This window comes from Haemaphysalis longicornis, unplaced genomic scaffold (genome assembly GCF_048455015.1).
Source record: "Haemaphysalis longicornis isolate Haplotype H1 unplaced genomic scaffold, Haemaphysalis longicornis Haplotype H1 scaffold_10, whole genome shotgun sequence".
Taxonomy (NCBI): domain Eukaryota; kingdom Metazoa; phylum Arthropoda; class Arachnida; order Ixodida; family Ixodidae; genus Haemaphysalis; species Haemaphysalis longicornis.
The window spans coordinates 73886974-73913099 of record NW_027526204.1 but is presented as its reverse complement, the minus strand read 5'-3'; the positions used below and the strand labels follow the sequence as shown (position 1 = coordinate 73913099).

Here is a 26126-nt window from a genome sequence, read left to right as displayed (position 1 = left end):
GTATTAGTTAAAATTAAGTTTCGCTTCAAATTTCCCTTCATACGACGATCGATCGGTGAACGTACGAGTGGCAGAGCACCGTTCCGGCACTTTCGTTGGCGCTGTAAACGTATTTAGTGCTGCAAAGCTTTTTCCCCTAATGCCAAGTTGACCGCTGGAAGAGATCGGACGCGTCGGGGATGTCTGGTGACCATGTCGCAAAACAATCGGGAGCATCGAGCTCATTTTGCTTCTGTCAACACGGGATCCCATGGGTCCCGCGCAGCTTTGTACTACCCGGAAGTACTGCCCGGAAGCCGCTTGCGCAGCGCCCCCGGGGCAGCGCAGGAGGCATATGGGACAATTGTACGCAGTAATGCATGCAGGGGCAAGGAAAGTGGATAATGAAGAGTTGAGCGATTGTATCGACGCCTAACAACCCCTTCTGGGGAACCTATTGTTATAAAGCATTTACCATTGGAACATGGTTGCATCATCACTGTGTGGCTGTCTCTCTGTATACGCGTGCGTCCGTGAGTGCATGCCCGTTCATGCGAGCGATTCGGTGATAAAACCAAACGCATACTTCCGCGTTTGGTCGCTGTGCCTGGTGCCTTGCTCACACCTCGACATGGCTGCAGCTCTTTAAAGGAGCCATGAAGGCAAAATAAAGATTCGGTTCATCAAATGATCACACTGACGCAATAGCAATTACATCGATAATTTTAGCGCGAACTTCCAACACTTAGCTAGATATTCAGATATCAGATGATGCAGTGGCAACTCACCAGCTGAACTCTCGCCTGTTCCTTATGCTGTCAAATGAACTTAGTTTTGTGACTGGCAGCGTGCGACCGTAGTGGTGCCTCTAGTTCCGTTGGTCGTAGCACTTGAAAGCTAGCGTACAGTTAACACTATGGGCATCCTCGATTTACCAGTCCTGGACGGTCCGCGGGCAGTCCGAGGACTGTGTTCGGACCCGAAGTCCTATAGGAATACATGGGAAAATCGAGCGCCGGATCGCGTCTCGGGCAGTCCGCGGACGATCCGGGACTGATAATCGAGGAGGCCCTATGATGACGATGTTTTCAGTATTCCCCTTATTACGTCATAGCTGACGCCATGCAGCGCGACATTTGAACGTTTTCTTATTATCTGGTATCTTTTTTCTCTACAAAAAGCATTTCAGAACTGGAATTGAATTCAGTGAGTTTGCAAAGGCTAGTTCTGTCAATTTAAACAGGGCAGTGTCTAGAATACCATCCGAAGGCACTCCAGCTCAGCGCTAAAAGCATGGCTAGAGTGCCGTCTTAGGACATTCGAATTTTTAAGACTAGGCTGCCAACGGCCACAGCTTCTGCTGTTATAGTGTAGAGGTTCCCTCTTCGCGTCCTGTTACAAAGGGCGGTGGTTCGAGTCCGGCTAGTGCCTCCGCAATTTTTTACATCTTTACCTGTAATTGTAATTTTCGTAGCTTACGTTAGTTTTCGCTATTTAAAATGATTTGTTCTGTTCATTAGGCTAGGTTAGTTCTCGTTACGTTACGTTAATAAGGGGGCGAAGTAGTACCAGACGCGGCATTTATTCCTCGAAGTGGCTGTGGACGTCGCTTTAGTAGAGTGCCTATAGTACCGTTGGACGGCACTACAGACACAGCCTTTAAACAAAGTTATCTCCATCGCCCCTTTAGAAGTACTGCGAACTGATTCGTTGTGCGCTTCCCTTCTAACCCAGCGTGGGCCAGCGTCAGCTGGTGTGCCTGGCCCGCGCCCTCCTGCGGAAGCCGAAGATCCTGATCCTCGACGAAGCCACGTCGCAGATGGACGGCGACACGGACCGCCTGATCCAGACCACGCTGCGCCGATGCTTCGCCGGATGCACGCTGCTGGCCATCGCGCACCGCGTGCACACCGTGCTCGACTACGACAAGTGCGTGTCTGTCGTGCTAGCGCGCCAACGATTCAAATTGTGCTTCACCTACCCAGTACCCTTACGGACAGCGCACACTGAAACGACGGAGCAGGCGCCGAAGTACTTCCATTCCGTTTCCGAGACACTACACGGCGGGCACTTCCTCTTACACCAGGCGCTGTCTGGTGGTTACATTTTAACACTGCCGTGACCTTCTCTATGAAGTGGTAAAGCAATCTCGCTGTTCGGCCTCTATGGTCTAGCGAGTAGCGTCGCTGCTTCTAACGGGTGAAAACTGGGTTCGAGCCCCAGAAGGTCTACCCTTCTTATTTTTATTTCCGGGGTTTTATATTGAAGAAATGCTCCCTTGAACCAGTTGTGAGCATTTCTTTCTTGAATTAGGGTGCTTGAGAACCTTTAGGTCGGTTCAGGTGCTCAGAGGGCTTATCACCACGTTGGCGCTGCAGCGCCCCGGAAGTGCCCGTCCTGGGGTGACTTGGAAACGGAATGTCGCCGTGCTAACATTGCAGATTGAGGTTCGTGTGTCAGACAGAACACTTATGGAGAGCGCACACTGAAACGAAAGAGCAACAGCCGGAATATGTCCGCTGTTTCGGGCAGTCGGGAAAACCGGAATTCCTAACGATATGCATGCGTACGATACAACCGGCTGCAAGAGGACTACAGGTGAATATGTTGTGGGGCAAGCCGTAACTTCGCTAAACAAGACATAACAGCGCGAAAGGTGGACGAAGACTTACATGACACATAGGGCAAGCGCTGATTCATTGGTCAGTGCATGCCCTGTGTGTCTTTTCTTTCTGCTGTCTCGTATAGACTACGGGTGAGTCGCTGATGGGTATACTACCTGAAATATCAAAGCACTTATTACTTTTAGAACAATATATACCAGTGAATGTACATTACGATCTTCGGCCGAGTGGTTTTAGGGCGCCAATGATCCGGACAAACTATCGTATGGAAAAATTAGACCACCAAATTTTCACCTATCTAAATAAGCACCCAGCTGTTCTAGAATTGCTGCAACACATCACATCTTGGCTCGCGCTAAAGAAAAAAATTAAACATTACTTAATGTCGGGAATTCTATAGCGCTACTCCACGTAGTTTATATTTGCGCTACTCTGTGTAGTTTGTTATAATTTTTGTTGTGCGCCTGCTGTGCTTGCTGCTAGATTACTTTTGATAAATGTACAATTTTGGCGTTTCCTGTATTTTATTGGAATTAAGTGTGGAATTGTGTATCGTTACGCTGTGTAGTTTCTAATTATTTGTGTTGTGCGCCTATTGTAATTACTACTATATTATCTAAAAGATGTATAGTCTTGTTTTTTCTACATCACCTTAGTATGGCTAATTGTCATGTTTTGTTTCTACCGTTGCTGTGCAATGTTGCAATGTTACATGTCCGGGGGTGATGGCCGCCGTCAGGCAGAGTTAATCTGCCTTTTGCCTCTCCTCCCGAGACATGGTTTGTTTAAATAAATGTAATGAAATGAAATGAAATTACGAGCAGGGGTATCCAATGCAGCGAGCAAAACCCAACTCCGGACACTTGGTGCTACACAAAGGGGGTCGTTATCTCCTAACTTGTGCAGACACTATGTAGCGTTACACAAGTCTTTCATGAGTACTGCCAACAGGGTCATTATGCGTTCGCATTCAAGCCACGCAAGCGGACTTTAGAGCCCCAAGTAATTTTTTGTTGACTTTGCCGCAGATTTACGAATCCTGTTTCTTGGGGCGAAGTCCTCTCTTGTTGATTGCACTGCTTTCAGCGGCTATAAAGAGACCACATTTAAATTCGAAGCCTTTATAAACGGCTTCGGTCGTTTGGTTGTTCGGTCTGCCCGTTGGTTGCCAGGTAACACTGACAATTAATTGCACTTTACACGTTGTGCCTGTTTGTGCGTGCCTCTCTCCTCACAGTAAACGCTTACTGATAGCAGTTAAACGGAAGGGTTCAAAACGTCTCAAGAATTAAAACGAGCTACCAAGAGAAAGGTGCCGGAAATGCGTATGCCATTTCAACTAATGACGATGTCATAGAAGAGTTGTGCTTAGTTGTAGTACATATATGCTTACCAATTCCTTAGCCCGTAATGTCGTTTTCCGTGCATCGCTTTCAGGATCCTGGTCATGGGTGGCGGCGAGGTCCTGGAGTTTGGACCCACGAACAAGCTCTTGGAAGATCCTACGTCCCTCTTTCACGAAATAGCCAGAGAATCCGGCGTACTGCCTCCAAGCGCCACGATGGACCCATCCTTTCCGGCCATACTATGACGGCGTGCCTGCTTGCTTTCTTGCAATCATCTCTCCTGGCGCCTCCCACGGAGTGTCCAACGCGAAGCTCACTCTCTTCCCGATGGTTCATAGTCATGCTTCAACTGCATCTGACCACGACACACTGCACGTAGCTACGCAACGTACCATTCGGGCGTTAAAGCGACGTTCTGAGTCGTCTTGAATTCCGCATGACCTGCCGAATGAACTACGCTGCTTACTATGTCACCGCATCCCTCGCAACAAAGCCAGCGCAGCATTACACGGTGAAAGTTGTTTTGGACTAAAAGGGAAGCGTGTGGCATTCGGATACGCAGAAGAAGAAGAACGCCCTATGTATTGTGCATATTCATTTCAAACAGACTTAACGAGCACGAGCTATTTTCAACGCGCCGTTCAAAAGCCCTTGCTGTCGCTTTTCCGCGTAAGCACGACTGAGATAACAGTCTAGAGTGAGCAATTTCACATTGAAATTAAATAAAACACACTGACATGCATAACGAAGCGATTAGGTCTTTCGCCACATTGGAGAATGTGTGCGTACGCCGTACGTTTCCGCGTGTTTCAGTAAGCAAATCATTTCTCATAAAAATCCTTTCTCACAAATTCTTTTGAAAGGGAAGTGAACCCTGAATTTTTTTTTTCATTTTGGGTGACGTCGGAAACTAAAGATTGCGGTTTAGTTAGCACTAGCACCCAGGTGGTCCAAATTAATCCGTAGCGCTCCACTACGTGCGCCTCATCGCCTGTGTAGCTTGGGGACGTTTAAAATCATGATCAATTAGTTAGCACTAACAACTTCTCTGTGAACACCGCAGAAATCGCTCTGCAACTCTATACCACGTTTGCCAATGGTCTCTAGGAAGAACGAACGCTAGAGCGGGGAAAAGAGGAATACCGCATCCAAAGCAAGCAATGGCAAGAGACGTCATGTTGTGGGTGGTCCATCCAAGACCTCAGGCATGAAGGAAAGAGAACGTTATGAGGGTACATGACGTCGTTAGCCTTCTTATGGAAATTCTCTATAGACGAAAATTAAACAGCACTGTATACACTGCATACTGTCTGGCTACCAGAAAAACCATAGAAGGGGAACGTGGCCTGGTAGGCCTCGTCCAGAAGGTCGTCGTTGGGAGCCCGGATGGAAGCTCTCAGACTCCATGAGGCTCTCCGACATCGTCATGCCCATCTCATTTTACCGATAAAGGGGCCATTAAGAGAAAATACAACTTTGGTTTATTAAAAATACTACTTTGTTCCAATAACAATGACACCAATATTGTCACAAACTTCCAACAAATCTTGGTGATATTAAAAACACATACGAAGCAGCGGCGACTTCATAGCCACTTACCGGCGATTTGTCGATGACGTGAATCTCTCGTGTGCGATTGGCTGCCGTCGACCTACGTCACGGCCAAGGAACATGACTGGGCGACTGTAGCTGGGCCTCTGGTTCCGTTTTATCGTATCGCTTGAATGCTAACATGCAGTTAGCACACTGATAACCAACCTTTTAGTGCTGGCCCATGTGACGTGTCTTGCTCATGATGTCACACAACCCTTTCTTGTGACCACCTTCCAGCCTTTTTCCGGTGCCCCGAAAGACAAGAGCACCAGATAAGTGTTCAGCCTTTGGCCGTGCTTGTGGGTCACAAACATGGCAGCTACGGTGACGTGAGTGCAAGCCGTCCATTACATCTCTTCGACGCTAAATTTGAAAATTCTTCAACACTTCTTGCGTTTTTGTCTTTACGGTTACAAAAACTACTGTCGCCGCTGGAACGGAGCCGATTGAGTCACCAAAAACTAGTTCTTTTAAACTAAACAAAGTTGTATCTTGTCTCCATGCCCCCTTTAAGAGTTTTGTCTGCCGTCGGAGTGTCGCGTAACATGCAGCCAACAGCGGGTGTAGTCATCCGAGTCACTTCTGCTTTACGTCCGGGGTCACGAGCTTCTGCGCACACTTTGCTTCGAAACGAGGAGCCAAGCGCTTACCAGCTCCCGCGAAATATGTCGCTACAAGCGAGGCAAGAGCTGTCGTGCGTAACCATAAGCACTCCGCGACATGAGTTGCGCCGACCCAACTGAGAGAAAAATCCTGCCTCTTGCATTGACGGCTCGGCCTGTACATACGTTGTCCCCCCATGGGACGGGCGGCGTGTTTCTAAACGCTTCGCTGTACAGCGCCCCCACGTGACTTGTATGACGTCACTTCGCACGCTATTCTATTGTGCAACTACTGAAAAGAGCCCGACGTTCGGCCGTTGTCGCCTCGATAAGCTGCGAAGGCCCAAAAGCATGAACATGTCAAAAGGATAGAAATACCTGATACCGGATTCTCGCAGCACCTCCCAAAAGAGTATTGGGTCCAAAGAGTCCAAGAAACGTGTTCTATTTTTCCAGGTTGTTTTTGACATTCTGTACAGTCAATTGCCCAGGGAACAAAGAACAATTTTTCTGGCAACCATACCCTTACCGGAAGCGTACTAGTGCGAAGTTTGCAGAAGGAGGTCGTAACAGATGATCTCACCGGCATTATCTCTTGCCCTGGCCCTTCAGACCGGTCCGCAAGCACTTCATCGCCGCTATGGGAGAAATTCGGGAACCTTACAGTGTTCAGAATCATCCCCCGATAGGGCGGTATTATTAAATGAACTCGTTTCTATGAAATGAGAGAGAGAGAGAGAGAGAGAGAGAGAGAGAGAGAGAGAGAGAGAGAGAGATTGTGGAAGTGTACTTCATTCATCAGGCGGGAAACAAGTGCATCAGTACACCGTCTGTTGTAGTTTTTCTTCTCTCTTCTTAGCTTGCAGATAACTTGCTTAGCAGCATAATCTATACGAAACAAGTTACCGCTCTTCTGCACGTATCGTTACGGGGTGGCGAAGCCACGCGCGCAGGAGCCTAAAAACAGAAGATGCTTCCTCGTTGGGTTCCGTTTCCAGACTGACTTTATTGGCAGAATCGAGAGAGAAGGAAAAGAAGTGTACATATAGAAAAGAATGGGGAGGGTGGCTGCAGGCATCCACCGCCACGCAAGAGTTCTCCTCGGAGCGGGCGGCGTGGGAGAGTCGTCTTCATTTCACAGCGTTCACTCACTGCGCGCACAACACACACACACACACACACACACACAAACCCAGACATAACTCTCGTGCGCCGGCGTCCTCGGGGAAACAGACGTCCCTCGGAGGGGTCTCCCCGAATTCCGGTGGCCGCCCCGAAGAGCGTCTGCGGCGATCGCACGAGGTGTCGAGTGACGGGGCCCAGGCGCTTTACGTGACCCGCTGGAGGCAGGCAAGCCTGTGTGATCTTCGTCTGCGTGTGGCGCCGACGCCTCCTCGGTCTCGTCCCCCGCGTTGTCTGCAGCTCCTTACAATAATACAACAATCTCCCCCGGATGAGCGTTTTCTTGCGCTCATGGTTTTTCTTTTTTTTTTTAAGGTTCCAAGGGATACAGCAACTGTATGGGCCGTCTGACCTCTGCTCCCCCGGGTAGCCTGAGCTTGCAAGATCGCACGAGGCCATCTCTTCCCTTGAAGGTTTCCGTGATTCGACCGGTTTTCCATAGATGCCTTTTTAGGTGATCTTCCTTTAAGAGCACCAAGTCACCAGCTTGTAGGCCACTTGACACGGTAGGCTTGCTTAGGTGTGCCGATCTCAGCTCCAACAGGTACTCTTTGCGCCACCTTCGCCAGAAGTTGTCCGCGATGGTGCTGCGGTATCTCCAGCGCCGAACAAGTTGCTGGCCACCTGGAGATGTTGCGGCCGGAAGACGATGCGGTGGCAGAGCAGTGAGTTTTCGCCCCACGAGGAAGTGACCCGGCGACAGCGGTTCAGGCTCATCAGCTTCGGAATAAACGAACGTCAATGGACGCGAGTTGATGACTGCCTCCACCTCGTTGAGAATTGTTGTCAACTCTTCGAAGTTTAGGCTGCTCCGACCCAGCACCTTGCGCAGCGACACCTTTACCGATCTCACCAGGCGCTCCCAAAATCCACCCCACCAAGCGGCCCTTTCAACTATGTATTTCCACCTAATTCTGTGATCAGCGAAGTAAGATAGAGTTTCTTCCGACTGCAGTGAGTCGAACATCAACTTGAGGTCTCTTGATGATCTTTTAAATGTGAGCGCATTGTCAGAGTAGACCGTAGTGCACATTCCTCGACGTGCCACGAAGCGCTTAAAGGCCAATAGAAAGGCGGTAGCCGAAAGATCACTGACAAGCTCGAGGTGCACTGCACGCGTTACGGCACATGTGAAGAGGGCGATGTAACATTTCTTCGTCCCACCGCTCTCCCGACACATCAGCGGGCCAGCGAAGTCCACTCCAACGACGTCAAACGGGTTCCCCTGTGTTACTCTATCGGCAGGAAGCGGTGCCACTTGCTCGGACGCCGGGGGACAACTTTGTTTCCGACACTTCAGGCACTGATTTACAACTTTCTTCACGACCTGCCGCCCCCTGAGGATCCAGTATGACTCTCTCAATTGAGCGAGGGTGTCCCGCACGCCGGAGTGCAACAGCCGTAGGTGTTCTCTCTGTATGAGCAGGGAAGTGAACGGGTGGTCGCCGGGGAGCACTATTGGATGCTTCGTACTTTCGCTATTCTGGCTGAAGTGTAATCTCCCCCCTACCCTCATGAGCCCGTCTTCATCGATGTACGGGTTAAATAGGTACACAGGAGATTTCTTCGAAAGCGGTCTTTGAGTGAGCAGGTTCGAGATGTCGTCGCCAAAGGCTTCTTTTTGGATGGTCGCCAACCAGTACTTTTCAGAGGTGATTATTTCTTCAGCTGTGAGTGACCCCTTCCTTTTTTCATCTTTCTTCCGGCAGTTGTCCACAAAACGGAGGACCCAAGCAGTCACTCTAAGTATCCTGTTGAACGAACTATGATCCTTGAGATTCAGGATCGGGTCTTGCGATGGAGACATCACTGGCATTGCAGCCACTCTCATTTCCTCTTTGTAGGAATCCGCTTGTTGTGACGCCTGATTACCCAGCATCGGCCAGCCTGACTCATCATTCAGTAGCCACTGGGGCCCTCTCCACCATAGTGCGCTCTGCACCAATGCCGAGGGCAGTATGCCGCGTGTTAAGAGATCCGCAGGGTTGTCCGCTCCAGGGCAATGCCCCCAATCTTCAGGGTTGGTCAGTGTTTGCAACTCTGTAACTCGGTTAGCCACGAATGGTTTCCATCGGCTGGCGGAACCCTTGATCCAGTACATGGCCACTGTAGAGTCCGTCCAGAGTCGTACCCGAGCGTGCTCCATTCGCAGCGTCTTTACGAGGCATTGGCACAGCCGCGCGCCTATTAGGGCTCCCATTAACTCGAGTCGGGGCAAAGAGAGTCGTTTCAGAGGTGCCACTCGGGTTCTAGCCATTATCAAGCTGACGCCTACCTCTCCCGACGCTGATGTAGTTACGATGTATGCAACGGCGCCGTAGGCCTTGGGGCTTGCATCACAGAAAACGTGCAGCACTTTCTTTGTTTGATCGTCCCCGAAATCCGCGGCGATCATGCGTGGCACTGTAATCTGTTGAATGAGCGGAAGCTCGCTGCACCACTGATCCCACTCGGTTTGCAAACTACTTGGCAAAAGTTCATCCCATTTTACTCCCAGCTCCCACAGTCTTTGAAACATCATCTTAACATTCACTGTGGTGGGGGACAGGAATCCAAATGGATCGAAAATTCTCGCTGACACTTGGAGCACAAATCTCTTATTGTCCACTCTGGCGGAGAGAAAATCGATGAGGGCGGTCAACCTGTATTCGAACACGTCGCTTTGGGGGTTCCAGCCCACTCCCAACACCTTTGCGGCCGCAGCATGTCCGAAGTCATTGTATTGCTGCTGAACAGCACCCTGTTCCAATGAGTTTAGCAGCTCGGCATCGTTGGACATCCACTTGTGCAGTTTCATTCCTGCTTGTCCCATAATAGTAGTTGCCTCCTGGCACAGCTTCGTCGCTTGTTCTCGGCTGTCCACTCCAGTCACGAGGTCATCAACGTAAAGGTGACGGCGTAGGATATCCGCCGTTCCGTCGTACTGCTCAGGCAGGTTTCTTAGGTGATGGTGCAACGTCGCTGCCAAAAGAAATGGGCTTGAAGTTACGCCAAAGGGCACTCTTGTCATTTGGTAGGTCACGACTGGAGGAAGTTCTTCCCCGATCTTTGGCGTTCCTTCGTACCACAGGAAACGCACCGCGCTCCTATCCGTCTTGGCCAAAGATATCTGCAAGAAAGCCTTCTCGATGTCCGCAACAATAGCGATGTTATGGGTGCGGAATCTGGTCAGTACGTCAATGAGCTCAGGATTCAAATTTGGCCCACTCTCCAAAACGTCGTTCAGAGAGGGGCGATTGTTGGTGCTTGACGAGGCATCGAAAACAACCCTTAGCTTAGTTGTTTGGCTGTCATGACGTACAACAGCTTGGTGTGGCATATAGTACACCGGGCTTGTACTGCCTTTGTTTTCTTCCACCTCCTCCGCGAAGCCCTTCTTAATGTAGTCACGGATGGAAGTATCGTATTCTTGCATTAGGTGCTCGCTCTTGCTTAGGCGTGTTGTTAGAGACTTTAGACGCCTGGCAGCACATTCTTGGTTGTCGCTCAATTCCGTTGCTGTTGGCTTCCACGGGAACGATACCTTGTAGCGACCGTCTTCAAACCGGACCGTTTCTTTATGATGCTGAAGAACGGCATCTTCGGGACAAACTCGTTCGGTTTCGTTGATACCAAGGTGCTCAAGCTCCCAGAAAGAGCGGAGTTGTGAAGCTATATCTTTGTCTGTTTCTTCACTCACGCTCGCTCTCATCACACTTATCGCAGTGGAACAAATTGCCGTAGATCGGGTCGTGCCAACCTCGCCTTGCAGAGTCCACCCAAAAGCAGTGTCCACTGCCATGAGCTTAGGAGCCAGTCGCCTGACCGATCCCGTGACCACTGCCCAGTAGAAATCAGCCCCAATCAAGAGACCGATCCCCTCGTCACTGTGATCACCGTGTGAAACGTCTGCGACTTTCATTCCTTCCTCTAGCATTCGCAAAACGTCTGCGTCCGATGGAACAGGCATAAGATCTGCACATATGCAGGGCACCTCGAGAGCTTCAACCCGCACCTCTGTTCTGTCATGCTGGCTTCGGAGCCAGAGCTCGACTCGACGTGACTTGGTATGCCTCGCAGCTTCCGCGCCTCCGAACGTAAAAATGTTCAGCTCCTCTTCGCCTAGGACCTTCAACTGCAGATTCTTGGACAGGTCGCTTCGTATGAATGTACGTTGGCTACCTCCATCAAGGAGAAGTCTCACCAGTGTACGCTTTTGTTGGCCCTCAGCCCAAGCCTTTGCTGTCTGAAGAAACACCTGTGACCCGTGATTACGAGCATCCAGTGACGACTGCAACACTGTCTTTGGCTCTGTCACTGTTGTTACGGTTGCATTCTCTTTGGCCGTGTTGTCAGCGCCCGACATGTTGGGATCACACAACGTGGTGAGATGTTTCCCCCCGCAACTTGCGCACTTCAACCATCTGGCTGTTCGGCATTCTTTAGACCTATGTCCTTTTCTTGTGCAGCGAAAGCAACGGTTGTCGCGCTTTAGAAGTTTCCGCTTTTCCGAAACTGACATCCGAGAATCACAGCTCCCAGCGTCGTGATTGGAAGAGTGGCAGAACACGCATCCTATGCTGTCTTTGTCCGTTACGGCGTTCAGCAAAGCAGCAGAAGCCGCATGCGATCCTTTGAAACCACTCTTGTGTCGGTTGGGAGCAGCGGTAGGCTCGCGGTGTCTGGAGTCAGCTGCTTGTATCTTTTCGCGCGTTTCTACCTCTTTTCTTAGGAAAAGCAAAAATGTTTCTACCTCGCTGCCCTCTTTAGTTTCATCGTGCCTTCGGTAATATTCGAGGCAAAGATCAGCTGGCACAGCCTTCTTGAGTACGGTCAGCAATAGCACGCCGTATGCGCTAGCACTCACTCCCAATGCGGCTAAACTTCTGACTTCCGTCTGCACTTCGTCGACGAGCCCACGCAGTTTGTCGAGGTTTCGTACATCCTGAACCGGCTTCACATGAAGCAAGCGCGACATGTGCTCCTCGATTATCATTTCCTTTCGGCCGAATCTTTCTTGAAGGATGGTAAGGGCTACGTCATAATTTGCCTCTGATAGGTCAAGCCCTGCTATGGCCGCCGCTGCCTTCGCTGTCATGTAGCTGTTCAGATATTTAAACTTGTCAATTTTTGACAAAGTGGGGTTGCTGTGGATAGTAGAGTTGAATTGGCTCCAAAATCCTTGCCACTTTCTCAGTTCTCCTCCAAATTTAGAAATTTCCAACTTTGGAAGCCTCACGACTTGCACAGGGGGAACCGGAGTCATGCTCGTTTCTGCCTGCTGCCTGGGATCTGTCTGCCGCGTTGCTGCAGTAGCTGCTGCCTTTTCATTGCCGGACTTCAGATCTTTTATCCAGCTTCTGACTTCGCTTTTGGCTACGATGATTTTCTCAGCGTAGGATTCAGCGCTTGCTACATCGTCTTCTAGCTCTTCCACTTCAATGACTGTATGGATTTCTTCATCCAGTTCTTTCAGAGATCTTTCTTTAAGAGAGAGAAGGTCCAAATTGGATTCCAGCTCACCGATTGATGCGGAGTCCCTCTTGTCGGTGATGTCGTTGATCAGCTTTGTAGTCGACGATCGCACCACGGTCCGCTTGCGTTTGAGGCGGCTGACGTCCATCTTTTTTGAAGTCCCTCCTCCCGGGTTTCGGCACCAGAAAATATTGTTGTAGTTTTTCTTCTCTCTTCTTAGCTTGCAGATAACTTGCTTAGCAGCATAATCTATACGAAACAAGTTACCGCTCTTCTGCACGTATCGTTACGGGGTGGCGAAGCCACGCGCGCAGGAGCCTAAAAACAGAAGATGCTTCCTCGTTGGGTTCCGTTTCCAGACTGACTTTATTGGCAGAATCGAGAGAGAAGGAAAAGAAGTGTACATATAGAAAAGAATGGGGAGGGTGGCTGCAGGCATCCACCGCCACGCAAGAGTTCTCCTCGGAGCGGGCGGCGTGGGAGAGTCGTCTTCATTTCACAGCGTTCACTCACTGCGCGCACAACACACACACACACACACACACACACAAACCCAGACATAACTCTCGTGCGCCGGCGTCCTCGGGGAAACAGACGTCCCTCGGAGGGGTCTCCCCGAATTCCGGTGGCCGCCCCGAAGAGCGTCTGCGGCGATCGCACGAGGTGTCGAGTGACGGGGCCCAGGCGCTTTACGTGACCCGCTGGAGGCAGGCAAGCCTGTGTGATCTTCGTCTGCGTGTGGCGCCGACGCCTCCTCGGTCTCGTCCCCCGCGTTGTCTGCAGCTCCTTACAATAATACAACACCGTCGGTTGCATTATCCTTCAAAGAACTCGAGTTCTTAGATGTACACGTGTAGGTTTGCACACGTTGCTGGTGTGACGTTTTCATGACGTCAAAACAATGTATTTAACCTAGGGTTTTTTTTTTTTACTAATAAAGTTTAGTTTTGAAGTGGCGCCTTGTCTGTGCCTACATGTTTCTCCCGGTCCCCGTTGTTTAGCGCCTCAAATTATTCAGTATGTTCAACCAACTAGGTCAGGCTTTTGTTACTATGAAGTGATTTTATATTGCCAACTTTAAGCCGAGTTCCGGCTGGCACATTTTCGCAACTGCATGTGTATGTTGCGTTTGTACACGTCTAAACAGGCAATAAAAAGTCTCCGTGGCCTTGAGGTAGAGTTTTGAGTACTGGCACTGGCGTCCTGGGTTGTAGCCCCAGTGGTATGTGCATTCGTTTTTTTTTTTTTTTTAAATTGCAAAAACATTTTCTAAAATAAAATGGTACGCGTAGCTTCCCTTATTTAATGGTGATTTGGTACCATTTAAGTCGCTTCACGTTCGGGGTGCAGCCTATGACAGCGTTTAATTAACGTTCTGCACCGCGCGACGTGACATCACACTTGTCACGTGGGGCGCGCTGTGCAGCAAAGCGTTTCGAAATACGCGGACGGGCAGTGTGCACGAAAGGGCGACCCTTGTTCCGTAATACTTGTAAGGCGCAATAGCGATTAGTTGCTTTAGGCATTTCGCTGGTAACTTGATGGGTCACCTTATCAGGATTCATAATTCGGCTGCCAAGCGATTTACATTTATACATACGCACTCGCGCACTTACTCCAGCGGATGTATACACATACCGTCTGTCTTCACGTTGTGTGGTCTTCCGTATGTCTTGGAATTAGAATTAGCGCTGCAATCAGTTTTCTTCCCTTCAAGCGCTGACCTCTTGAAGTGAGAACCATGACCCGATCCTGAGACAGAATTAAACTAGAGCACACGCGTCTTAAGGGGCCCATAATTCATAAGTGTGCTGTTGGCATATCTATCAGATTACAATTGCGGCCTTTCGCGCTTCGAAGCTATTCGTGCAGTCATTGAGGTTCCGCGGATGTGTGCAGAGGTCCACCTTAAATTAGACAGCGGAAGTCCTCACAAACGGCAGCACACAGACTTACTTCGTATTCCCTCGGTATATACCGGAAGTGCAACTGTCACGTCTTCGTCTTCAACTCGAAACCTCGTGCAAGACAGCTCAGTCAACACTTCGGCAGCTACTTCAACAGGAAGCGATATTCCATTCCGTGATAGGTACACGCCAGACACTTCCGGCGCGATGCAGGACGTTAATTAAACGTGCTCGTATGCCGGGCCGACCCCTAAACCGGACTAAAATATGCGGGAACATCCTTATTTGCGACTAAACTGAGGCGTATAGACGCAAGAGAACATTTTAGAGAAAAAACACGGTGCTCCAAATTTCTGTACTTCTGGGTGTTGAACGAGGTTGTTCTCGTCGAAACCAGTGGTCGTATACATTAGTCTACTGAGGCTTTTTTTTTTTTAGTGCCGGGTTTGGACATCAACAAAAACGCACGGAAAGGAGTAAAACCGCTATCGCTACGGTTGTTATAGCGAAGCATAATTAAAAGCGCGGCATTTTCAATACTTCTTCCTCCTCCGGAACCCAGTCCGGTACGCACGGCTCGGCCTTCTACTCTTCTACGATTCTTCTGACGTTTTCGCAGAAGCACTGCACCGCCGGCCTAGCATCAACCTGTTGAGGAAAGCCACGCGAGACCTCCATATCCCGTGCAAGGCCAAAAGCATCAACAAATCATAAGGAACACCATAATTGTCCTCTACACACAGGAGCCGTATACCGTGACAATATAGAGTTAAATCAGAGTGGAGAACCGGTCCCGGTACGGTACCCGGTAGACCAGCACACGCGCTCAGGTAGTTTTGCCACCTCTGCGGACGCGCAGTGGCGCCGGTCGCCTACACGGTACCGTACCGGGCCTGGTTTTCCACTCTGATATAACTGTCAAATCAATAGAAAAATCTTTTTTTTTTTTTCAGCATAGTGGGGCTCTGAATAGTGGGGCTTTTGTAGCACTCTCTCAAAACAATAGGAGCACTCCAAGATAAAACGCAGGTGGCGCTCGGTGCGTACAGGCAGTTTGGGCTTGTACCCACAAGAGAAGGGAATCTCGCCACCGCAAAAAGTACACCAAGCATCACCATCAGCAACAGCAACAGCATATTTACGTCTTCGTCTTTGAGTGAACTTAAATAGGCTACTGAATGAATGTCTAACATTAGGCCTACCGACCGTTAATTTCGAACTGTCATCCCGACGTCCTCACCTCGCGTCTGCTGCCCAGCCACCGGCCTAACGGTACGAACAATCCCCCATTAACTTTGCGGGGTTAAATGCTCGCGTTCTACCCTTCCCTCGTGCTCCGTCCGTTACTCTCATTTGAGATCACCGTCCGCCTATGCAATCCTCACAAAGGAAGAAGCAGCAGCCCGGTGTACGAGGAAGAGCGCACGCCGGCCGGCGCCTCATTACAGCGATTGTAAATTGGACTTGAATTCCATGCACACGACTCCCTGCCGAGCTGCGAGGGGGCGGATGTATACACTTCCGTATGCACCGGCGTGCGTTGCGCCATTCATAATAATCTCAAGTGTTTTCGTGAAGAAGGCGCCCGGTGACTCCGAGCCGGACGGCGGGGTCACTGCATCCAGAGCAGTGTGAGGGTACGGCGAACTCGTTCCTGACACAGAGGAGAGCGCGGGGAGCATGTTCGCTATTTTGAGGGAGAGGGAACCGCACGTCGCCTGCAACAAGATTCACCGCCGAAGCAGAGAGCAGGCAGCGACGGTTCCTTGTCAAGAAAGGAAGGGGAGGTTCGCCCTATTTCCTGGTCGCGTACGAAGGTATCCGATACCAATAAAATGTGGACTAAACACCAAGGCTGCGATAACTGGAGCGAGAATGGAAACGTGCGGGGCACGGAAGCAGCGCCAAGGCCTCGGGAGTCGTATTAGCGGTGGCGGTCTTGTTTCCCGCTCTTATGTTGTACCCCGCGACCCCGCGAGTGAAAGCTGAGAACCGTACCGTATGTACCGGCGTGCACGTAGACGTACGGAACGGTGCCCCTTTTGAAGAAAGAATTTGAAATCTTCTGCCGCGTGCAATTAAAGAACGTGGGTCCGATGTTGTTGTATTTTTAAGCACGGATGTTTTCTTTTTTTATCGTAGAGTCAGATTTGAGTTTGCCTAAGGTCAAAAATTACTCCTTGCGTACGCACGTGGGCCACTACACATCGAGAACGCCATGCCTCGCTTATCACGAACCTGACATTAACACCGTTCTCCAGCTTATCGTGACAGACAGTGGAGGACGAGTAGGCGCTAGAGTGGGATGACACTCCGCCATCCCGCTTGAGCGGAAGAAGTGTCATGTCCTGCCCTCCTCTTCCCTCCTCCTTCTCAATCCCTGCCCTTCAAAGAGGGATGGTTGTGTCATCCGGCTGATTCAGGGTCCCTCCTGGCATACGCGCCTCCGCTTAATGAGCGAGAGAGAGAGAGAGAACAAACCTTGTTATATAAAGAATCTACGTTCAGGTACTTCGAGTAATAACCTTCAGTCCGCCGGGTTTGCGTAGTGTTCAAGTGTGTTGACGCTGATCCGGTACACATGTTCGCACAGACCTTCCTCGCCAGCGTGTTGGTTCCCTTCCGGCTGGGGGGTCAGCCAGAGCTCCCAGCATGTGGTACAAGCGAGGGATTTGTAAAGAGATGGTGGGTGTATTCTCAATAAGAATGAGGGATGGATGGGTAGGAGGAACAGTTTGGACAGGAAGAGTGGCCAAGGCACCTATAAACGCAGTGAAAGGTGTGATAGGAGGGGATTGAGGGTGTTAGAGCTTGCCGAACGAGGCTGGATGCCTCATGAGTGGAATGGGGACTGAGTACCGTGAGAGAGAGAGAGAGAGAATGCTCTTTAATGTGAACTGGTGAGGTCAGCCCTGCTAGGGACAAGGCTTGCTACACCAGATGGGGGGTGACTACGTTGATGAGTGGTGCATATCAGACATCAGGGTTACAGTAGGAAGAAGACAAACATGAAGCGTTAAAAAAAATGAAAAAAAGGACAAGAAAAACAAGAGATTGCTGCCAACAGAGTCCGGACAAAAAAAATACAATTGGAAAGAAAATCGTTAATGGAAACGCTCAATCAAAATGAAAAGTAAACGGCGGGAAAAAAAGTAACAACACCAACCCAAGAAAAAGAAATAGATGAATGCCACAGTGCGAAAGAGAAGATATCGGGACACACTGGCTCTGTCTCTGATCTAGAGAGATTTGTCCAGTTCAGTCTCTCGTAGGAACTGGAGCAGAACTTTTGTACCTAAGGTACTGTCAGCACTATTGGCCCAGGGCCCAAGAAAATGAAAAAGTTTGAGGCTGCCTCCATGACGTACACGAGAGAGGGAGCTCGCTGCAGTTTTTCGCGCAGCAGCGTATCGAGGGCAGACGCAGAGCAAGTGATTTACAGTCTCGCGCACACCACAAGTCCGGCACAGGGGGGAATCTTCCCAACCAATCTTAAACTTAAAACTCCGAGTAAACGCCACATTCAGGCGCAGTCGGTGCAGAACTCCTTCACACCGCTTGTTGAGGCCGCGTGGAAAACGGAAGTCACAATGCGGGTCAATAGCGTGCAGTGGTAGATACCTGCGGTGAGGGTCCTGCCACTCCGATGTGCAGCCCATCCACTTGCGAGGATAAGGGCGTTGCTGTCCTCTCGGGAGAAAGGAAGCTGGGTTGTGTTGCTCAGCAAGTGGCCTGCGCTGGCGGCTGCGTCGGATCTAATATTGCCTTGTATGTCCGAGTGACCAGGTACCCACTGAAGAATGATTGCATGGCCTTCGCGCACTGCCATTGTGTGAATTTCGGCAATTTCACATACAAGCTGATTGCGGTTGTTGTTAAGCTTTCGGAGCGCTTGTAAGGCACTGCGCGAGTCGAGGAATATTAGCCATTGCTGGGCATGATGGCCGCTGATGTAATGAAGTGCAGCCCTCACAGCTGCCAGCTCGGTAGCAGTCGAGGATGTTTCATGGCTAAGTTTTCTTTCGATAGTGCACCGGACTGATGGGATCCACACGCCGATGGCGGATGAGCCCGGGCGAACCGAGCCATCCGCATAAACATGTGTGTAGCCTTTGTAAGTGCTGGAAATATACTCGAGTGTGAAGAACTTGAGCGCGGCCGCAGGCATGGCAGACTTTTTGCTAATTCCAGGTATCGTCGTGCAAATTTTCCATGGCGCCAGTACCCACGGGGCTACTATCGACTTTTGAGGCTGTTGAAAACTCGCCGGAAGCAAGTGTCTTGCATACTGTGTGGAGAGGTCTGCCAATGGATGCGTATGACACCGAGTCAAATGGCGCAAAGACGTTCGAAGCACCTCTTGGCGTTGTAGCACTGTGGCGGAAAAGCACTGAGCTTCTCAAAGAGTTCCAACCGTCGATGTGCATTTAGGTAGACCCAGGCAGGTGCGCATAGCTTTTGCCAGCACTGAGTCTATTACCTTCAGGCTTGTAGGCGATAGCTGATGTAGGGTCGGCAGGCTGTAGCGCAAGAGGCCGACAAAAAGGGCTTTATGTAGGCAAAAGAGTGAGGATACAGGGCAGCCCCACGAACTCCCACCGAGCATACGCAGAATGCGCACAAAGCACAGAAGCCGCTCCTTCAGTCGCCGAATATGTGGGGCCCATGACATTGAGCGGTCAAACGTGACACCGAGAAACTTGCACGACTTGACATATGGTATTGGCGTACCCTCTACGGTGAGCGTATAACGTGAAACATCGCGCCGCTTGAATGCTATCGCAGCACACTTCTCCGGGGAAAATATGAGACCGCAGCATCTGAGATATTTTCTCATCTTCAGAATTGCCTTCTGAAGTGTGGCGCAAATGTTTCGACGGTTCCTGCCTGAAGCCCAGATACAGATGTCGTCTGCGTAAAGTGAAATGTTGACACCTTTGGGCAGGACTGTTGGGAGGCGTATGAGACACATGCTAAAAAGCGTCGGGCTCAAGACGCCGCCTTGAGGAACTCCTTGCGTGACGGGATGTTTGGCCGTTTCGCCAGCACTGGTGGCCATGTAGACGTACCGGTCTTGCAAGTAGTCACATAGCCACTGGAACATGCGTCCTCGAAGCCCTATGCATGCCATCTCTCTTCGGATGGCTTCGTGCGTGACGCTGTCGAATGCCGCTTTGATGTCAAAGAAGACAGTAATAGTGATGTTTCCGGCTGATTTCTGCCGGGTAATATCCGTGTCCGTTCATGACTCTGGACGTGTAAGTGAAAGCAGCGGAAAATGCAGTGCTGGGTGCCAACGGTCGGCACCTGGTACAGGATGGACCGGGACATAGGCGGACCCGGGTAAGGTGTACAGGTGTTACCGTGTTTGCCAGAGCACTGCCGCCGATGCCAGCGGGAACAGTAAATCATACCAAATTGATATTTTCGATAGGATATGGAGCTAACATCAAGAAGCCAATCTGGTTGTGACTAAATTGGTTTATCGCATGGTGAGCGAAGTTTCGGAGTGCTTGCTGTGTGGCAGTCAAAGGAGATAACAACCGGCGAGGTGGTAGAGACAGTGGGATCGCATTCACGATGGGGCACGGCACGCTCCTCTTAGTGAAAAGCCTTTCAAAAATGAATGCGTGCGTTGGGTGGGTGTATCGGTTACCTGAGATTCTATGTTTCTCTCAAAAACTTCTAAACAGGCAAGATAATCTTAAATGTTTTTTTTTTCTTTTTATGTGTAATATGCCGAAGCCAGACATGCGTTTTGACGCATTCATTTATTCTAACGCGCTCTGAACGTGGTGGTGTAAATGGTATATTCTCCTGCCTTCATAAATAAATTACTGCATCGACCTCTTTCTTTCTTTCTTTCTTTCTTTCTTTCTTTCTTTCTTTCTTTCTTTCTTTCTTTCTTTTTTCTTTTAATTCTTTCTTTCTTTCTTTTTGAAGAGACCATGAAGACAAAATGCACGTTTGGTTCATTCGGGAGATTGTGACACCATTGTAACGGCCATGCCAATTTAATTCAAACCAAAAGCGATTGAGCTACATTAGCAGAAAAACACACGAAAGGGTGACAAAGTCACGTGGACTGGTTTGTGCAATTGGCGGAAGCCGACAAATGCTGCCCCCCCCCCCCCCCCCCCAACAAACCTGATTGTATACGACTGCAGTGGCGCTTCTGGCCCCGTTTGATGGCACCGGTGCTTAAATGTTAACATGAATCAATATTCTGAGCCTGCTGCGGTGACTCAGTGGCTATGGCGTTGTGCTGCGGAGCCCAAGGACATGGGTTAGATTCCCGGCGGCGGCGGCCGCTTTTCTGATGGAGGCGCAAAGCAAACACACTAGCGTGTTCGAAATTGCGGCGCACGTTAAAGATCCCCCGATGGTCAAAATGAATCCGGAGCCCACCACTACGGCGCGCCTCATCACTTCTGCAGCGTCATCATGTTAAACCTTGTAATCATTCAATCAATCAAAAAATCAAAAGATCAATAAATAAATCAATGAATCAATAAATTAATCAATCCATTCATCAATACTCTGGTTTTTTATCTCACGAATGATAGCTCTGTTAACATTTCTGACAGGGAAATATGACACTAGTTTTTCTATCTCACCACTGTTAACACTGCTAACATTTCGAATACGAAAATTTCATACTTTGTCAACATGTTGGCGTCTTTTTTTAGGTCAAAACAGCGCCGTTGAGGACCGGAATGAAGTTGAACGATTTATCAAAGTTTCAAGTAAAACAACAACATTGCCTTCACTGCCTTTTTAATGTGTATGGAAACGGAACGACTTAGACGCGCAGGTAATCACTGCTGAACTGAGTATTAGTTACATCACCCCATTTATGTAGATTGCGGTGTTTTCAGATGTCGCCAAACGACCGTGGTTGAAGACTATCTTGTACTGTATACCTTTTAAAATTCTACTAGGTCTGAAGGGATTACAGAGGACAGGGCAGCATAAATGACGCGGTACTCACACGCAACGCACACATGCGCACACGTGTTGCGGACAAACTGGTCCCGTCTGGAGCTTTATTGTGACTCCCTCAGAACGCCGTCACAAATACAGCGACTCTGGCCTTGGACGATAGCGTCAAAGCGGACTGATGCGGTACACCGAACCTCCTTGGCCTGTGGCAGATCGGCTGTGCGCTGTCGGTTGTAATCCCTAATTACAAAATTCTCTTGCTTAGTAACGAAGGCTCGCCTTTCATTTCCACTTGCGCGAATTCTGGTCTCAATCTAGGACACGCTACGTTTTCCACGCCGGCTTATCAAATTATTTTGTAATGCGTAGTTTTTTTTTTTTTTTAAATCTCTGGCGTCTTTACGTTTTACCAATCTAACTGCTGCGATGGCTGTGTGTGTGCGCGCGTATGCGTGTGCCCGTGCGTGGTTAGTCCGAACCGGGATGAACTCATTCACCTCAATTTTCCCCGCAAATGAGCTACCTTAAGCCTGTTCTTCAACCGGTTTCATAACTGCATACGCCGTGCCTGCACCGCCCTCCGGCACCACTCTGTTCAAAAGTCATTCCATTGCATTTTCTTGGACTGGGCTCTAGTTGCGCCTCTTCACTTTCCATAACCTAACGAAAGAAGCAAAAACAATCACACAAAGCCCCAAAAACTAAAAAGATATCATGAACAAAAACATTATTGTGATGTGATGGGGGAAATAAACGACAAAAGAAAAAACTGGCAGCATCTCCACTCCGTGGATGATGGCGATAGTGCGGAGTACGGGGACTCGAAATGGCATCCAGGTTGCGCCCCGAGTGATATCCGATTTGCGCCCCGACCGTCATTCCATTTGGGCCGTGAGTTGCACCTTGACTATATTCCCTAAATGAAACTGAAACTCACGGCTCAAATCGAAATTCGCTTGATTTTCGCTTGATGTTGGTGTGCGCACGGATGGACGCGGACGCACATTGGGAGGTCCTAAGGTACTCCGCACCGTTACAGGCGACGAAGTAAGCCGTTTTATTCTCGGGTACTAACTCACGGTCGTAGCCCAATCGGTAAGACGACTGACACTAACTCTGCCTGGTCTACCCGACACAGGCTCGTATCCTCCCGGTACCTGTGTGATTTTTTTGCAATTGTAAATGCTATGCGCACGGACGCGGGCGGACATTGTGCGGTCCTATAAAGCACTCCGCACCTAAAAGCGCTCCATTTCAACCGTAATCAAACATGCCCTCAGCGCATCCAAAAGCGAAGGGTTCCCCTGCCCCATCTTTACTTCCGCTTTCTTATTATCTACACCATACTCAACAGTATGTGCCTGTTCAAATACAGCACAATGTAACCTCACATACCGAACAGTGTCAGCTTAGTCTTGAAAATACAAGTGCTGTAAGTTGTCACTCTACACTACTTTTGGAATACGTATACGCCTCACCGATTTCAGGCACCACAGCCAGAACCCACTTTCGTCGTTATTTGAAGGCAAAGAAAATTAATACACCGTCTAAGCACGCCCACAAAATAATGTCAGCCCACACATAGAACACTGCATACTCAACCTTGAAAACACGAGCACTGTCACTTGCTATTCTAGACCGTTCGCGCTTCGAATATGTAATCGTAAACACTCCTGACTCGACACTTAAATACCGCTGTCGTAATCATTCTGAAGGCATAAGTACCTTACTACCTCTACACTCACTCACTGAACAGTGTCAGGGCACGTACTGACCAGAGTCGTCTGAACCTTGAAAACACGAACGCCGCCGACGGCACTCCAGACACTGCGTTGCGAATAAGCGGACGTAACCAGCCCTGAGGTGACTACGGAAGACCACTTTCATCACTAATCTGAAACCATAAGTAAGTCAATAAGCAGCACACAGCTGCAAGATAATGGCTCTGGTTATATTACCGTGCATTGAGTAACGTAAAGGTTGGAAATAATGACGTATTCTGGCCTGATATGGGCGTTCCATGATGCACGAGGCGTTAGTAAAGAGCTGCTTGTGGTGGGGCAATGTGTTCGCCCCACGCGCCACGTGGAGGCGTATGCCGAAAACCAATATTCCGTAAGCCGCCAACATTAGAACGACCTGCATTCAGCCCGTCGGCGGATGTAGCGAGATGGAATCTATTGAACCTAAGCACTCTCGCTAAATTTTCTTAACCGCTGCAGTTGGGCGTTATGCCCCAACAGTGTCGAGGGCAGCTTCTACGCACTATGAGGCAAACCTTGAGCCACAAACGAGCAAACACATTTCATGCTTGGAAGATTTATGATGTCGTCTAATCTCTCAAGACCTTTGAATGGAGAGCACTTCCTGGCAGTTAGGACAAAATTTGTTTTTTTTTGTGTGTGTGTGTGTGTGTGTGTGTGTGTGTGTGTGTGTGTGTGTGTGTGTGTGTGTGTGTGTGTGTGTGTGTGTGTGTGTGTGTGTGTGTGTGTGTGTGTGTTGAAAGTATCATCGAAAACAACCCATTGACTGTACTTAGGAATGACTATACAAGATTCTTCTTTGGGCATTGGCCAAACGGATGTCGTTCCTTCTGTTAGGCTACGACGAGCTCGTGATCTCTGTCCCATTTCTAGGAACATCAATACCCGCAGACGATGCGTTCATCCGTGCATACGTCAATTCAGCCATTACTGTGCTTGAAGTCGCTACATTGGAATTCGTAAGCTGGATATGCTTGAGGAAACTGAACCGCAAGCATAGAAGTCCACGCTAAAATTCAAGGACACGTAGATAGGACAGCCGTGTAGTCGGTACTGCTGATCTCAAATAAGGTACAAAATTTGTACAATGTGCGAACAACGTACAAAGTTCCACCTTGTACAACTGAGTGTATTACTTATTAATGCGCGCGGCATTCTTTACGGGGAGATAAAACATGGCGTTGCCTCGGCACATCACGGTTGCGAAAGGCCTCCTGCGCAGACGTAACTATGGAGATAGATTCTGCACACCATGCGACTTGGCATCGCTGACTACCCAGCAAAACCATAATGTGGCCCACTTTGCCTTATAGTGGTTTCCCGTCACGGCATCACAGCCCCCAAGCCGCTTTAATTTTTGTGTCATTGGCAGTGCTTTGCGAGCTTTTCGATAATTTGTCGATAGTTTCAACCGTACTTTTCCCTGTACTTTTTCTTCAGAACATCCATATTTCACTTGCTCCGTTGTTATCCTCAGAGGTTTTCCCCAACATCCGATTCCCGTTTTCTTTTTTTCGTTTTTAACGTTCAAAACACGCTATCCATGTAAATTCGGAATACTCACATCTATGTAATAATACGCTACAAGAGAACCAGCGTGTAACAGGTAGCATTACATAAATGTGTCGCTGCCACAAACAATAAAGGTTGCGGAAAAATAATCGTTTCCACGGGCATCATATGTTACATTTCATCTTTATAAAGGGATTCAGCAACATCATAAACATCGTTAGTGCGAATCCACAGAAATCGTAGCTATAGTTAAAATGTAGACGTGTACAAGCGCGAAGCCAGCATTTCCAACCTTATATAATAGCGGTTATGTTTGATTTTCTTGCCTAGTCGCCAGACATGGCTGTGAGGAAATGTAAGCGAGATGAAGCTGTCCTGCATCGAATACGACTGAATGTGGCTTACACTAAGCATTTCCTTTTTAAACTACGTCGAGTTTCCTCACCTCTGTGCCCTACCTGTACAGTTCGCGAGGACCTGAAACACGTTCTCTGCGCATGTCCTCTCTACGAACTTCAGCGTACCACGGCAAAGCTTTCTCTGGGCCTGCCCGCGTCCGCCCAGATCTCTTCGAGTCACCTCCTTGGGCCCTGGCTTACAACCGGCATGGCAAGTCGCGCAACTACAGTCCTCCTAACGTTCCTCCGGAGCACTGGACTTGTCAGTGAGCTATGAACTCTCAGACAAATGACTATATCGCTTGATTGTGTGTGTGCTTTTTGTGTGCGTCTGTGTGTTTGAGTATTGATGTGTAAGTGAGAGTTTTCATTAATCTTCATCACACCTTCACCCCCATTTGGTGTGGCAAGTCGGGCGCCCCGCCTGGCTGACCTCACTTGTTCATTAAAGATGTTTCTCTCTCTCTCTCTCTAGTACCATGTTGGGCTATAGTTGATGACTAGATACTGAAGATTAAGCAGGGCACATTTTTTTATTAGTACAATACAGAGAAGTAAACAACACAAGCGCTGTTGTGCACTTCCCTTTCCGGTTACTATGGTTGTGTACTTCTGTGCTTTGTACTTCTCAAAAAAAAGTGCGCTGTTCAATGCTCCGCACTCTTAACGTCAAATAACACCTTTAGGGAAATTTTAGAAACTGAGCTCTTGCTGAAACAACCGGACCATTTCCACTGACGTGAATCCTGGGGAGGAACGAAGCATGCAGTGTATGAGTGTACTCAAAGGTTGTAAGTCTCTCACTTGCCACACAGAGCGCGCTG

The 26126-nt window shown here is 49.2% G+C and overlaps 1 protein-coding gene across 1 annotated transcript in view; it reads left to right on the top strand.

Moving 5' to 3' along the window:
* Positions 1-7214, top strand: part of LOC144158764 (ATP-binding cassette sub-family C member 4-like) — a 76536-nt gene extending 69322 nt beyond the window's left edge. Inside the window, exons 26-27 of the mRNA XM_077689902.1 lie at positions 1714-1908; positions 4041-7214. Coding sequence (XP_077546028.1) covers positions 1714-1908; positions 4041-4194 — 349 coding nt within the window. The 3' untranslated portion in view covers positions 4195-7214. The remainder of the gene's footprint in view (positions 1-1713; positions 1909-4040) is intronic.
* Positions 7215-26126: the final 18912 nt, after the last annotated feature.